We start from the raw sequence: 14,101 nt of genomic DNA, 5'->3' as shown, positions 1-14,101 counted from the left end.
GTGAGGGGAGGCTGGAGGAAGCGGATGGAGGCAGCTCTCCGGGAGGAAATAGCAAACCGAGCAGAAGGCATTTATTGTGAAGCATTTGATGTTATTGGAAAACAGATCTTGTGTGATGGATGGGTATGCTGCAATCCTGGGGTGGTTTCGAAGCAGCAACCTTAACTTTGCTCTGCTGCTCTCACAACATGGGTATTTTTAGCCTGATTCCCATTTTTACCATCGGTACGCACAACCATCACAGACGCTTACCAAAATTAAACCTGAAGTTGGATGGGAAAATAGGCACTGACCTTGTCAGTGCAAACCAAAATCACATCTATTTCAGACAAACACATGTACCTCAGAGCTGCATTTCCCATATGTGCAAACGCAAACTCCAAGGAACTGCGGAAGAGTTTTAAAAAGCATCATTAAGCCCAAGAACAAGCATCCTGTACTTCATTATTTTTCCTCTCTTCAAAATGACTGTGGCCTTAAATTTAAGTCCAGCTCATGCTAAAACCACCAGCAGTGGGGTGTAGGCAGGAGGACAGGGGAAATTAAATCCTGAGGAATAGTTTAAACCCAATCTATCAGGGTAGCAGAGGTGTCCAGCATATTTGGCCATGCCATGCTGGCAGTCTGTCAATGGAGTGGCTGAGAACCTTCATCCTGGCCCCAGATATCTCCATGTTTCTGTGCCCCACAATGGGACCCATCCCTGCTCCAAGTGTCAGTGCCAGGGGCTGATTTTGTCCTCAGGTTTGGTGGCAGGAGCAGGGAGCCCAAGCAAAATGACCACACTGAGAAGATAATGTCCCTGCTTTTCTCCTCTTTGTATCCCAGCTCCTGGAGGGAGCAGGGAGGTGCTGCTGGCATCCCTTGGCAAGTGCCCTGCTTGTGTGTGGAGCCTGGGCATAGTCACGGTCAGATTTACAGATGCACAGAGGAATTGGGGTGCAGTGGGATCCCTCAGTGAAGGGCATGGGAGTCCTCAGACACAGGCAGCAGCACAGCACTTTGGTAGGATGGCTCTTAGCAGTGTTTTAAAAATGGCTTTCAGTCCATTTATTGCTGATCACATTAGTAGGCTAAGCAGGTATTTCAGTGTGCTCCCCTTCAGCAAGCCTGAGTCCCCTGAGGGCATCAAGTGCAGCCCAGAGCAGTGGGCTGTCAGATACTCTGAAGCCTTGCTCAGAAATGCCTTTTGGACGGAGCTGGCTGCCCTCCTGGGAGGTGCCCTGCTTTCCATCCCTGCTGCTGCTGCCCCGGCAGGGCTGGGGGAGCCGAGGGCCAGGCTGGCAGGCAGGTGCCTTTCTGTTCTGGGCAGCAGGGAGTGATGGATGGATGGATGGATGGATGGATGGATGGATGGATGGATGGATGGATGGATGGATGGATGGATGGATGGATGGATGGGGGCAGCAGGGAGTGATGGATGCTGCACGGCTGGGGATGCCCTGGCAGGGCTCTGGCTCTCTGCTGCCCTGCCCTCTGAGGGGAGAGCCAGTGCTGCCTGTGCTCCCTGCCCCACGGCTGCTGGCCACCACACAGTGCCACAGCTCGCGTGGCTGCCCCTCTTCTGACGGGCAAGGCTGCTTGGGGCCAGGTTATATCTGTCTGCTGCTTTTTTAACCCAGAGCTGGACCTAAAATCATTCCCCTCTCTCCAATGCTCTTTTCTTTCAGTTAACTGAAAGGCACACTTCTCCTCCAGTTAAGCAGAAGGGAAAAGGAAGGCAGGAGGTGTTGTGGCTGCAGTCTGCTCCTGGTGCTCCAGCAGGACCCCGGCGCTGAGCTCGGGGTGTTGGTTACCCCACAGAAGGCTCGAGGGGAGCTGATGCTGCTTTCCCTGCCCAACCCCAGGGTGGCTTGGCACCCCTGGCCAGGGAAAAAGGGCCTTTTCCTCGCAGGTTCCCGTTCCTGCACAGCCCACGGGTGGCTTTGAGTCATTCCGGGGCACTGGGGCCGCTGCCATTTCTTGGTGTGGTTCAGCAAAGCGAAATCCTCCTGCCCTGGACAGAGCTGCATTTGCCATTCCTCCCAATTATGGCCATTAGGATCCCAGCGAGGTTTCTCAGGCTTCCCTCCTGGGGAGCTCCTGGAGGGTTCTGAGCTTTGCTGTCATTGCCCGTGTTGTCAGCAGCAGGAATTGTGAGGTATGTGCCTCCCCCCGGCCGTTCCTTGCTGGCCACGGGACTGGATCCGGCTGTCACTCTGGAATGAGTTCATTCCCGAGCAGAGCACAGCCCGCTCCTCCCTCTGGCACTGCTCTGCCATTAGCCCGGGCTCTCCCGGGGTTAAAATCCAACCCGGCAGGGATGTTATTAGGGATTAATGAGCTGCTGTGCCAGCCAGCTGCAGGGGAGCTGGGGGCACGGCCAGGGGCAGGAGCTCAGAGCTGAGGGTGCTCCAGCTCCTGCCCAGCCAGCCCTGTGCCCCAGGGGGACACGGCTCTGCTCACGGTTCCATGTCCTTTCCACAAACACACAGAAATACACCTTTCTGCCAAAATCTGCGTCCTCTTCTGTGCTTTTTCTTAGGGCAGATTTTCGTCTCCTGCCTCCCGAGGTAGCAGAGCAGCATTGAGTTTAGTGAGAATTGCTTTTTCCCTGTTAATTGAATTCTCAAAACACCGCTCTTTCCCCAATACAAGGTACAAGCTTGGAACCTTTTTCCTCTTTTTGTTTTGTTTTGAAGAGGGGGACAGAGGGTGTATGGGAACATGGGCAACTCCATGCACTTAGACCAACTTCCTTTAAAAAATATTCTGTTTATTTGTATTCTGCTGCCACAATGCCACCATAAAGCATTCCTGGTACCTTCCCTTACTTACAGACAGTGCTAGTGGGCAGAGTTAAATTGTACCTAAGGCACTTGAGATGGGCTGGAACGAAATGAGGGCATTTTAATTCAGGTTAACATTTTTCAGATGCTTGTGAATGTGGGGGGATGATAGATCTAGAAAAACATCATCTCTCCTCCTCAGAGCCTGATCGGCCTGACCTTGCATGCAGCGTGTGGTTACGAGTTTTCTCACATTTCTGCTGTGTGGAAACAGCCTGATAGGGATGGGTAGCATCTTTCTAGGGATGCTGAGTTTTCCCTGCTTTTCACACGTAGCCGTCGCTCTCGGATTCATACATAATTTTACTCCAAGCTGACAGGGTTACATGCGCTCTCTATTAAGCAACATATGTTAGCTCAGTTCTCCAGAAAGGGCAATTTTAATGCTCTGCCAGTAGGAGTGCGTTGCACAATGATGCATACACCAGCTGGCTTCTTTTCCTTCCAAAGTTATTTAAATACTGAACTCTGCACAAAAGACAGATGTTGAAAATAGACTCCCACTAACCTGAGGTTGATGGGAAGGCTCCTGTGCTCTGATGGAATAGATGTTTCTCTTCCATTTGAAAAGATGAATGTGTTTTTTTGTAGGCAGGGTAAAATTAAGGGATAGTCTTTTTTCACTTAGCTGGTTGGATTTTATGAGTGATCTTGTACTTCTTTTGCATTACTGAGACCACCTTTGATTTTCTTCTCAAATAGTTGCAGGGCTTTTTAACTGATGTGTCTCAGATGTCCATTTTCAGTCTTTCCTCAAAAATTTTAATGCAGCTCTTAGAGCTTCGGTGGGAGACCAACTGGGGAGCTGTGCAAGTCCGGGAACGGATTATTTTGTTGTTTCCTTTCTCATTTTCTGTGCATTTTCCTGAAATTAATACTTTTCTTTCTTCTGGCATTGCTACATAGCTATAAAAAAGGATTAATATAAATAACCCAAGCTTGTAATATTATTACAGATATTTAAAGGTCCAGAAACATACCCAAGATGGGCAAAATGGCTGGGTTGAAAGCTCAGAAAGCTCTTCTGTTACGGCATTTAATTGGTTATAAGTAGTACAGTGAAATCCTGCATGGTGTGAAACCAAAGGGGATCATGGGAATGCTGTGCAAATCCTCTTTCCTTTCTTGATTTCAAGCTGGATAATTATTTCTGTATCTGTTCTTTATTGAGCTGGAGGCTAGGATTCAGCTCTCCAAGAGGGAGCCATGGGTGGCTGAGCTTAATCACATATGAAATGTGGTTTTTCTCCTGAGGCAGTCACCAAATCCCAGTGCAGTGCCCAGCGAGTGTGGGGAGAATTGCTGCCACCCAGCTCCCTGCACCCAAACACACAGATGTTCCTCCTGCACGTCTCTGGGAATGCAGGATATACTCCCAGCAAGGATTGGGAGGCCGTGGAAACATGGGGGTTTCCTTTTCCTGTGGCTCAGCCAGTGCCTGCTTGTTTTGGGTGCAGCGGCTGTGGCTGTGCACGCCATCTCAGAGACCCTTTGGTGGCATTTCCAACCCTGCCATCATCACCTTTGCTCTCCTCCCGCGGCAAGAACAGCTAAATCCCAAGGCTCTGCAGCCCTCTCAAGCTTTCTCTCTTTGTTTTGCAGCAGAAGGAGGAACACTGGCAAACAGGGGCAGGCACAGCAGATCTCTGTCTCAGTCGTCAAGAACAGCTCCAAGCCAGGGAGGTCCTGATCAAGTTGTACAGATGTTCTTCCATGGCCCATTAAGGGTGTTGGTTCACCCCTTGCAGTCTCTGTGGCTCAGATCTCACTCAGAGGAGCTGCACAAAGCTGACACTTGCTCACACCAAGTTAGGAAGCCCCTCAAAATTAGCAATGGCATCTCCTGGCCCGTGGGAGCCAGCATACTTTCCCTGCAGAGCCCCGGGATGTGAGAGGCAGCTGGGCAGAGTTGCTGTCCTGTGCCATGCTCCTCCTGGCTGATCTGTTCCTGAGCCAGGGTCAGCGTTGCATGGGAGACCCCTGGGCTGGAGTTCATTAGTGCTGCTGCCTGATTGCTGTAATGAGGGCTGGGGTGGGCAGCAGCTCCCTGAGCACATGGCTCAGGCTTGCAGAGGCGCTTGGCTCTCCAGTCGGTGCCAGGATAAAGGCCGGGATTTATGGAAGGGCTTAACAAATCTGTCTGCTCGTTCCTTCTGAGAATTTGACTTCTTTGCTTCCAGTGGGTTTTGCTGGAGTTCTGCCATGACCCAGGCGCAAGGGGGCTTTGGCTGCAGCGTGGCAGAGGCTCAGCAGCTCTTCCCATGGCACTCCCAGAGCCAAGCTCGGGGTGAGCCTGGGCAGAATCCCTTGTCCGCAGCCAGGGATTGTGGAAGGCTCTCCAAGGAGCTCTGTATGATTCTATCCCTGAAACGTGCCAGAGCTGGGTAGCATCTGTGCTGAAACCTCCTGGCCTGTCTGCATCGCTGTCCAGGGGCTGTTTTTCACTCATAAAACATACTAAAAATAGTCTGTTTTACCCTGAGATATTTTTCTCTCTTCCAAGCCTACATCAGTTGCACTTGGGGTAGTACAGAATGGAAGCCCCACAGCACCAGGAGCTCCAAAATGCAACTGGATGTTGCAAATGAGTGATTTGTTAGGACCAATAAATCAGGCATCAGCACCAAGGTGCCATGCAGTCACCCTGGATGCTGCAGAGAGCTTCCAGGTCAGCCTGCAGCTCCTGGAAAATCACATGCAGAGCTTCAGAAAGGACTGGGATAATTACTGCAAGGCTGTCAGGCCAAAGCTCACCTTTTCAGGGCTAAATCAAGACATTTCTTCAGTGTTAGGTACCAGGCACTGGTCTAGTGTCCTGACAAGACACAAAGAAAGGGGTCTTGAGTGCAGTTTCATCTCTGCTGGTAATGATGGGGATGGCACTTGGTGGGTTCTCTGGTGAGACCCTTCTCCATGAGGAATAAGCCATGCAAGCAGCATGTGGGGATGTCCTGGGGGCTTTGAGGCTGACCAGAGCCACGGTGGGAGCCTGACCTCTGCTTTCTCCAGCCCATCACCATGGCTTCAGCCCCAGTGTGGGTGGGCTTGCCCAGTCAGTGCTTGGGGGAGGGCAGAGCTGCGTTGCCTGCACTGTTTCCCAAGCCTTCTGAATCTGCCATCCCCTTCAGCCACTTTAAATGGCTTTGAGGAACTGTGCTTTCAGGTCTTTTATCATTGCTCACAGGTCAGGGCCAGCAGCTTTGCTGCCTGCTGGCTGTGGCTGCCAGAGCTGATGCATCACGCCGTGCTGGAGCTGTCACGGGAGGCTGGCGCGGGCAGGGCGCCGCTCCCTCTGCGGAGACACTGCCCAAATGGGAGAGCATAAAGCAAATCCCCTGCCTCAGGCAGGCCAGGGCAGCGTGCAGGGCTTTTTCTGGGCACAGAGGGTCTGTCCCCATGGCTGTGCACAGCTCCCTGCAAGTGGGACCAGCAAATCAGGTGCCTGATGTGGCTGCACCTGTGGCAAACCAGTCGTGGGACTCCTCAAAAGTCCCACAGCAGGATCATGCTTATTGAGCCTACTCCTCTGCCAGCCTTCTCCCCACTTGTAACACACTAAAGGCCAAAGTGGGTGGATTTGGGGGAATCTAATTCTCTCCCCAGGCCAGAGCAGAGCTTTGTGTTTAGTCACTGATCTTTAGAAGTTCCTGTTGGGATTTTTTTCCTGTCCGGTGACTTCTAATTGAGATGGGTAATTGCATTATCCCATCTCCCATGGAGGGGTCCTCAGAATCCTCAGCAGTCATCTTCAGTTTTATACTGAGCCCAAAAATACCCAGCTCAGAATGGCATTTCACTTTCCAGAGCTCAGCAATGGCCACCAGCCAGGGGGGCAAGTGCAGCCAGGCTGCGCATCCTTGGGGGCGTGGTGGTCCCTCTCTGGGGAGGCACAGCCCTTCAGAGGGGCAGGCCAAGGGCCTTTGAAACACAAGCTAACATGCCCAGCAGCATCCTGAACTGGGTAAAGCATTATCCACATCCAGGGGCTGGATTGCTTTGGTGTGTGCTCCTCCAGATGCTGGGCACTGCAGGGCAAAAAGACCCCTTGTCCTGTCCTAGCGTGGATGTACAAGGTTGATGTGGGAGACAGGAGAACCTGCCCCTGTCCCTCTTGCCCCTCCCTGGGGCTGTCCTGGCACAGGAAGGCTAACTCAGGTGTTTCCTTCCACCTCCCACAGTATGAGTTTAAAGCCAAGAATATCAAGAAGAAGAAGGTGAATCTCATCGTGTCGGTGGACGGCGTGAAGGTCATTCTGAAGAAGAAGAAGAAGGTAGGCAGCACTGGTCCCTGGGGCAGCAGTGCCTCAGCAGCAGAGCCCCTCTCCTCCTGGTGCAGGGCCCTTGCAGCATCCTTGAACTTGGGGAAGCTCTGGTGGCTGGGAGAGGGAGGCACGGGCTGGGTCAGCCTGGTGTGGGTCCCGTTCCTGCAGGGTGGCTGAGCCAGTCCTGCTGTGGTGCACAAGGGGCTCAGGGGGCCCTGGGGGAGGTGATGTGGGATGTGACTGGTCCCCAGAAGGACCCGACCCTCAGCAAAGGGTTGCAGGGGAGCAGCAGCAGAGCTGTGACAGGAGCTTCCCAAGTATGTCCCCAGACTGTCTCTGTGCCCTGTCCTTGTTCTCAAGGACAGCATCTGACGTACTCATTTTCAGCTTCTTTCATTGCAGAAAAAAGAATGGGCCTGGGACGAGAACAAAATGCTCGTCATGCATGATCCCATCTACAGGTAAGGCTGCTGGGTGAGGGGACAGGCTTGTGTGGCTCTGCTGTCCCCCTTACCCACACCACACCAGCACTGTGCTGGGCACTGGAGAGCCACCACCATGCTGTGGAGGGCAGCTCATGGAGCTTCCTGAAGCCTCCAGCTCTCCTCCTTCTTCTTCCCAAAAGCCAAGAGCAGGGGGTGCCTGTTCCAGGGAGGCCAAACTGGAGCAAGAGAGGCCCCCAGCCATGCTGGGGAGAGGGTGGCAGGCACCTGGGCAAGGCATCCAGCTCTGTGGGCTGGCCAGGAGTGGGGTTTGCTCTTCTCAATCCCTGGAGGGCTCGTGGGCTGCTGATGCTGTCCCTGGGGGCTGAGCAAAGAAGTCCTGTGCTGCCTTTGCAAAATGTTTGCTGCTGCTGAATCAGCAGGCAAATTTTCCCAGCTGAGGTAAAACCACTGCCAAAATATTCTGATGGGCTTTAGCAGGGATGTGCTGCAGAGGTTGGGCATCTGCAGCACCCTGTGCCTTGGGAAGCATTGGTTGTGGCCTTGGCCTTGTCCCACGGGAATGTGGGTAATGTGTATGCTTATATCCTCCTTTCCATTCCGTCCTTGCAGGATATTCTATGTATCTCATGACTCCCAGGACCTAAAGATCTTCAGCTACATTGCCAGGGATGGGTCTAGCAATGTCTTCAGGTGCAACGTCTTCAAGTCCAAGAAGAAGGTAAGATGCCAGCATGCACGTCTTGCCCTGCTGTACTCTGGCTGGAGCAGCTGGGCAGGACCCCTTGGACGTGAGAGCCCTGAGGGCTGTGCCAGCCTGGGGGGCGCGGGGGCAGCCCAGCTGCAGTTCCCTGTGCCCTCCTGTCCCCGGCAGAGCCAGGCCATGCGCATCGTGCGGACGGTGGGGCAGGCGTTCGAGGTGTGCCACAAGCTGAGCCTGCAGCACACCCAGCAGAACGCCGACGGCCAGGAGGACGCAGACAGCGACAGGAACGGAGACGACCTGGACGTCCCAGGTACTCTGCAGGGGTGCAGGTGTGGGGCTGGCGTGGGGCCCCAGAGCCTGGCAGGTGTGGGTCACAGAGGCGCTGCCTTCCCATACTGCCCCTGGATGGCTGACACCTCTGGGCAATGGATTTGCACGGCAATCTGGCCTGCTGTGCTCCAGGCTCAAGCTGGGATCTTGCCCAGCAAGAAACCTTCTCTAGGTGTTAGCCATGATCCTCTCAGACATCCCCCTTGCTGAGAGCCCATTAGCAAGCCCGGGGCTCTGCTCTGTGCTTGGCTGCACACGCTGCAAACATTCCCTCGCTGCTTCCGCACAAGGGGCCCCAAGCACATACCTTCCTCGTGTCCTCTCTGCAATTCCCAGAATGGACACAGCCGTGTTTGTGCTCTCCCATCAAGCTGTCAGGGCTGCAGGCAGGCTGCAGACCCTGCTCCCTCTCAGCCCTGTGGGTAGAGGGTGCAGGGATGCCTGGCTGGGGGGCTGCTGGTCCAGCCCCATCACCCTGAGCGGGGTCCCAGGGAGCAGCCTTGCTCCTTGGCACCGGTGCCTGTGTTGGAGGGCAGGCAGAAGTTCTACGAGAGCTTAGTCAAACCCTTTCAGTGCCAGGTGGGACACTGGCAGCTCCTGCTGCCTGTCTGTGTGTGAATTCCCTGCCCTGCCCTGCCATGCTGTGGGCTGGATCCCCCACATCCTAACAGGAGCAGCCTGGGCTGGGCTGCAGTTTCCTGCTCGCCTCTGTAACCAGTGCTGTCCTGATGACCTAATCATCGGGCTGCCCTGGACCGGTCATTGTTTGCTTTTCCTCCACACAATGTCCCGGCCACAATATGCAGCTCCCTGGGGAATTCAGAGCATCTGTTTTTTGTTTTTCTTTCCCGTAATCTCTTGTTTACCTTTCTTCAGCTTTATCTGTGTTTTCTGTTCTTGGTGGCCTGTTTGTCTCACATCAGGGCTTTTGGCTGCCCTTCCCCGGGTTCGGTGTGCTGGGGCTGGGTGTGTTTTTAGCTGCAAGCCTCCTCCTGAGCAGCAGCGGGAAGAGCAGCCCCGTCTCTGTGTACCTGCTTCCCGGAGGGTGGCTGGGTGGCACGGGGGCGCTGGGACCCACCCGCGCTGGGCATCGCTGCCCACGCCACGGGTGAGCTCAGCGGGCTCCCGGGGCCGTGCCCTGCCCTGCTCCCGCAGCCTGTCGCCTCTCCGGCGTGGAGAGAGCGGCCACCTCGGCCGAGGAGACCGACATCGACGCCGTGGAGCTGCCGCTGCCCGGAGCCGACATCCTGGACTTCAGCCGCGGCGTCACCGACCTCGACGCCGTGGGCAAGGAGGTGGGTGCCACGCCGGGCCCAGGGTGCTGCCCTGGCCTCTCCTCTCAGGGGGTGGCACGGCCCCAGCCCACGACTCTGAGGGCCCAGGGGTCGGCAGGGATTGTGCAGCATTCCCCAGCTCCAGGATCAAAGCCGCTGCAGGGCTGCCCTTTGGCTGGGGCCCAGGGGAGAGAGCCGTCCCGAGGCTCAGCTATGTGCAGCCACACGGAAAGGGTTTGGGGCTGAGCTGATAGGGACTTTTTTCCACCAAAAACACAAAAATAAAAGACTTTTTTTGATACAGTGGAAATTCCCACGGGAAGAGTCAGCTATTTCGGGAATTTTCTACAAAAGTATGTGGGTTGTTGTTGAAACTGAAAAAGTACTGTTTTCAAAGGTTGTAAGCACCCTCAGCAAAGTGTGCATTAGCTGTGAATGCAGCTGCTTCTTTTCTGGGTATTTAGCATGGCTGCTCTGTGCCAAAGCTCATGTGTGCCTTTCTGAGGTGAGTGCCAGGGGATCACACCTTCAACGCTGGTGTTTTGCAGAGCTGCCTCCACCCTGAAGATATCCTGACAGCATCGCCCAAGATGCTGCTGCCCTCGTCTGCCCAGCTGCCCGACCTGGGAACACCCCTCTCTGCCCACCACCAGATGCAGCTTCTCCAGCAACTCCTGCAGCAGCAGCAGCAGCAGACACAAGTGGCCGTGGCACAGGTTCTCCCCTCCCTTCTTTCCCAGGGGCAGTGGCAGGGCTGGGACACACTGCTGAACTCCTTGGGGCTGCTGGAGTCTCCTGCCTGGAGGCAGCCTTGAAGGCAGGAGCTCCATGGGGAGGGAGCTCCATGAGGTGCTTGCTTTCCACCGGGTGTCTGGGGCCTTTGGCTCTGTCTGCTCCCCAGAGCCCTGCCTCAGTGACTGGTGTGCCTGGACTGTGCAGCTGGCAGCTCATTCTCCATGCAGCTATTTCTCATTGAAGCAGCTCTGGCTGCTTTATCCAACTCATTACCTGAGCTTTACTTGTTCCCTGACCTGCACTGAGCTAGCTGCAATTCATCAACTTTTTTCATGGCCCAAGCGATGGGCTCCAGCAGCCTTTCCGTGCTGCCCCATGGCTTTGCTCCTCTCACATCAGTAAATCAGTGTTTGTTGATCAGTTCTGGCTGAGCTGCTGCCTCCAGAGCCCACATGCCCTTTGGGGTCACAGACTCCCTCTGGAAGTGGGATCTGCATTATTGGGGAATCCTTTGTGTCTGTCCAAGTGTAGTGTTGCTCACAATCCAAAATGCTCCATGATCCTGCTTGAAGTGTAAAATATTGCACCCCTTGCTGTTGCTCTGCCTTTGCAGCATGTTGTAAATCCCAGTCCTTTGCCTGGTCTCCTGTCACTCCCAGGCTCGCTGTGTTCGAGCTCGGCTCTGCCAAGGACACTGCTGTGGCACCTTGCTGGCCACATTTGGGCAGCAGCTGCCTGCTGGCACAGCTGGCACTGCCTCCTGATGCCCATCTGTGGGGGCAGGTGCCCCCAGCTGGGCAGCTTCAGGGGCCCTGCAGCTGCAGCTCACAGCTTGGCAGGTACAGAGAGCTTCCTCTTCTTCCTCAAGGTCACTTTCTAGGGCACAGTAAAATAGCCTTTTGTGTTTGGTGGGGATATTTTTGGTTTTGGGTTATTTTTGTTTTGGAATTTTTTTGTTTGATTTTTTGGGGTTTTTTGTGGGGTTTTTTTGGTTTTGTTTTTAGTTGGTTTTTTTTGGGTTTTTTTTTTTTTTGGTTGATTTTTTGTTTGTTTTTTGGTTTTGAGGTTTTTTTTTGTTTGTTCGTTTAGTTGTGAATCTGTGCTTTCCTGGTTCCAGTCCTTGCTGGAACAGTTGTAGGAGCTGTGAGTGGGTGCCAGGAAGGGGTGCTGAGCCAAAGTGGCCCCCAGGTCCCTTGTGTTCATTTCTGGAGTTCTCCCTGCTGGAATGCAGATCAGAGAGCTGCCCTGGGCAGGAGCTGTGGGCTGTCTGCCCTCAGGGCATGGTTCTGGGGACACAGATGTTTGCACAGAGGTGCCTGTGCTGAAATCAGGGTGGTATTGCCCATGGGCTGCCCGCAGGCATTGCTTCCCAGAGCCAGGCTGAGCAGCCAGCTCGCACCTGAGAGGCAGCACCCCTCAGCAGCAGCCTGCCATCTGTGGTGCTCCAGCCCCTCCTTGTGACAGAGGCCACTGGCTGGGCCCTGTTTCTGGGAAAGCTTCCCAAAGAGACAGCTTTTCCAGGGCCAGCTCTGCTGCACGGCTGTGCCCTCGTGCACCCGCTGCACCATGCAGTCGAGTGTGTCTCCTCTGCTGCATCCATCTGGCTCCTCCTGGGCTGCCCTTTCCATGCACATCTGCAGCTCACGTGCACCCCTGACAGTTCAGCCAGTGCTGCCTGCCTGGCCTCGGGCTTTCCATCAGGGAGGCCAGGGGTACAATGTGCTGAGTCCTGGTGTGACACCACCCACACACTCCCCATCACATCTGCAGTACGTGCAGGGAATGGCTGCTTCATCACATCGTGGGTTGGGATGCTGGTGAGCCCTGGGAGATGGGCAGGGATGGCCAGGGTTGAAGCCCTCAACCCCCGAGCAGCATCTGCCCGTGCTCACCCGCTGTATCCTGTCCAGGTCCACCTGCTGAAGGACCAGCTGGCAGCAGAGGCAGCGGCACGGCTGGAGGCCCAGGCTCGTGTGCACCAGCTCCTGCTCCAGAACAAGGACTTGCTGCAGCACATCTCACTGCTGGTCAAACAGGTGCAGGAGCTGGAGCTGAAGCTGGCGGGAAACACGACCAGTAAGCGCTGCCGCCCATTCCTCTCCCCTTGCAGCTAGCCAGGGCTGTGGGGGACATGCATGCAGGTGTTTTTCTTGGGGTTCTGTGTGCATTTCCAGTTATTTTGTTCAGAGGGATATTTGTGCCCTTCTGGCCTGGCTTGTGTGTGTGCATGCATGCAGCATGGGAAGGGGCTTGGGGAGGGCTGTATGGACAGGTAGTCACCTACCTCCATCAGCTGTATGTTCGCTTTCCCCGGTGGCTGCATGCTCCAGGCCAGCTCCATACCTGCCCAAGAGCCCCTATTTGACCTTCCATCTCCAACAGATGTGGCCATCAGCTCTCTGCAGGAGCTGGGCTGGAAGAGAGTTAACTTCTTGTCCTGGAGAACTGGCCCTTCGTTGGCCAGCAGCAGCTCCTGGCATTAGTGACACCAAATAAGCCCCTCAAAACAGCAATAGTGGAGAGGTTGATACTCAAACGACCCCAGACTGTCCTCCTCTGGCCAGTGTGCAGCCAGCTGCGGCGGCCAGGGGATGCCCAGGCAAGCTGGGCCTCTTAGCCGTGCCCTTCTCTTGCAGCAGGCTCCCAGGACAGTCTGCTGGAGATCACCTTCCGCTCCAACGCCCTCCCCGTCCTGTGCGACCCGACCACCCCGCAGCCCGAGGACGCGCACCCGCCGTCGCTGGGCCCCAGCCCGGCCTTCCCCAGCAGCATGGGCAGCCCCATAGGTAGGAACGACTGTCTGGTGAAGCTGGAGTGCTACCGCTTCCTGCCGGACTCGGGGCCGCCCGCCCCGGAGCCAGCCCTGGGCAGCCTGGAGCTCATCAAGTTCCGCGAGTCGGGCATCGCCTCCGAGTACGAGTCCAACACGGACGAGAGCGAGGAGCGCGACTCCTGGTCCCAGGAGGAGCCGCCGCGCCTGCTCCACGTGCAGCCCAGGCAGGAGCTGGGCGACAGCCTGGAGGACGAGATCGCGGTGTAGGGGTCAGCAGGAGGTGGTGCAGAGCGGCCAGGGCCTGCTGGAGCCGGGGGGGACCCCGGCCGCAGCGCCGTGGCCCTGGCAGGGATGGCGCAGCCCAGAGGGAGGGGGGCGGAGGAGGGAGCAGGAGGATTCCGGCGCCCGGTCGCGAGTGTCTGGAGGTGAGGACGGAGCCGTGCCCAGGGCGTGCTGTGCTGAGCTGCAGCATCCCTGCTTTGCAGCAGACAGAGCTGACAGCTCCTAGTGCTCCCCCCCGGCCCCGTCTCCCTTCAAACTGTGTGTCAAGGTCAGGCAGAGGTAAGGGACTTCTCCTGGATTAGCTTCTGCTGCTGCTGGGGAAGCAGTGAAGCAGAGGAGGGGTTTTACTGGGGGAATGGGCGAGCAGTCTAGGGCAGTGAGCAGGGACAAGAGGCACTGAGGGGGCAGCTCCAAGGTGGTAAGCAAGGACAGAGCAGCTGGTCTGGCTCTCTGCATGGTGGACAGGGT

The 14,101-nt window shown here is 55.6% G+C and overlaps 1 protein-coding gene across 3 annotated transcripts in view; it reads left to right on the top strand.

Annotated features, from left to right (window-relative positions):
- The window catches only part of NOS1AP (nitric oxide synthase 1 adaptor protein), a 37,147-nt gene extending 23,342 nt beyond the window's left edge, over positions 1–13,805 (top strand). The window contains exons 3-10 of one of the 3 annotated variants that reach the window (XM_058030241.1): positions 7,007–7,099; positions 7,493–7,551; positions 8,146–8,254; positions 8,408–8,549; positions 9,725–9,864; positions 10,392–10,559; positions 12,489–12,654; positions 13,215–13,805. In XM_058030241.1, the coding sequence (XP_057886224.1) occupies positions 7,007–7,099; positions 7,493–7,551; positions 8,146–8,254; positions 8,408–8,549; positions 9,725–9,864; positions 10,392–10,559; positions 12,489–12,654; positions 13,215–13,618 (1,281 nt within the window). In that variant the 3' untranslated portion in view covers positions 13,619–13,805. Of the gene's footprint in view, positions 1–7,006; positions 7,100–7,477; positions 7,552–8,145; positions 8,255–8,407; positions 8,550–9,724; positions 9,865–10,391; positions 10,560–12,488; positions 12,655–13,214 lie in introns of all 3 variants that reach the window. The other 2 variants (XM_058030239.1, XM_058030238.1) reach the window with 2 other exon arrangements.
- The last annotated feature ends 296 nt before the right edge of the window (positions 13,806–14,101 follow it).

The sequence above is a fragment of the Melospiza georgiana genome, chromosome 9 (genome assembly GCF_028018845.1).
Source record: "Melospiza georgiana isolate bMelGeo1 chromosome 9, bMelGeo1.pri, whole genome shotgun sequence".
Classification (NCBI taxonomy): domain Eukaryota; kingdom Metazoa; phylum Chordata; class Aves; order Passeriformes; family Passerellidae; genus Melospiza; species Melospiza georgiana.
Note: the sequence above shows the minus strand (reverse complement) of the source record. Positions and strands in the feature narration are given on the sequence as shown.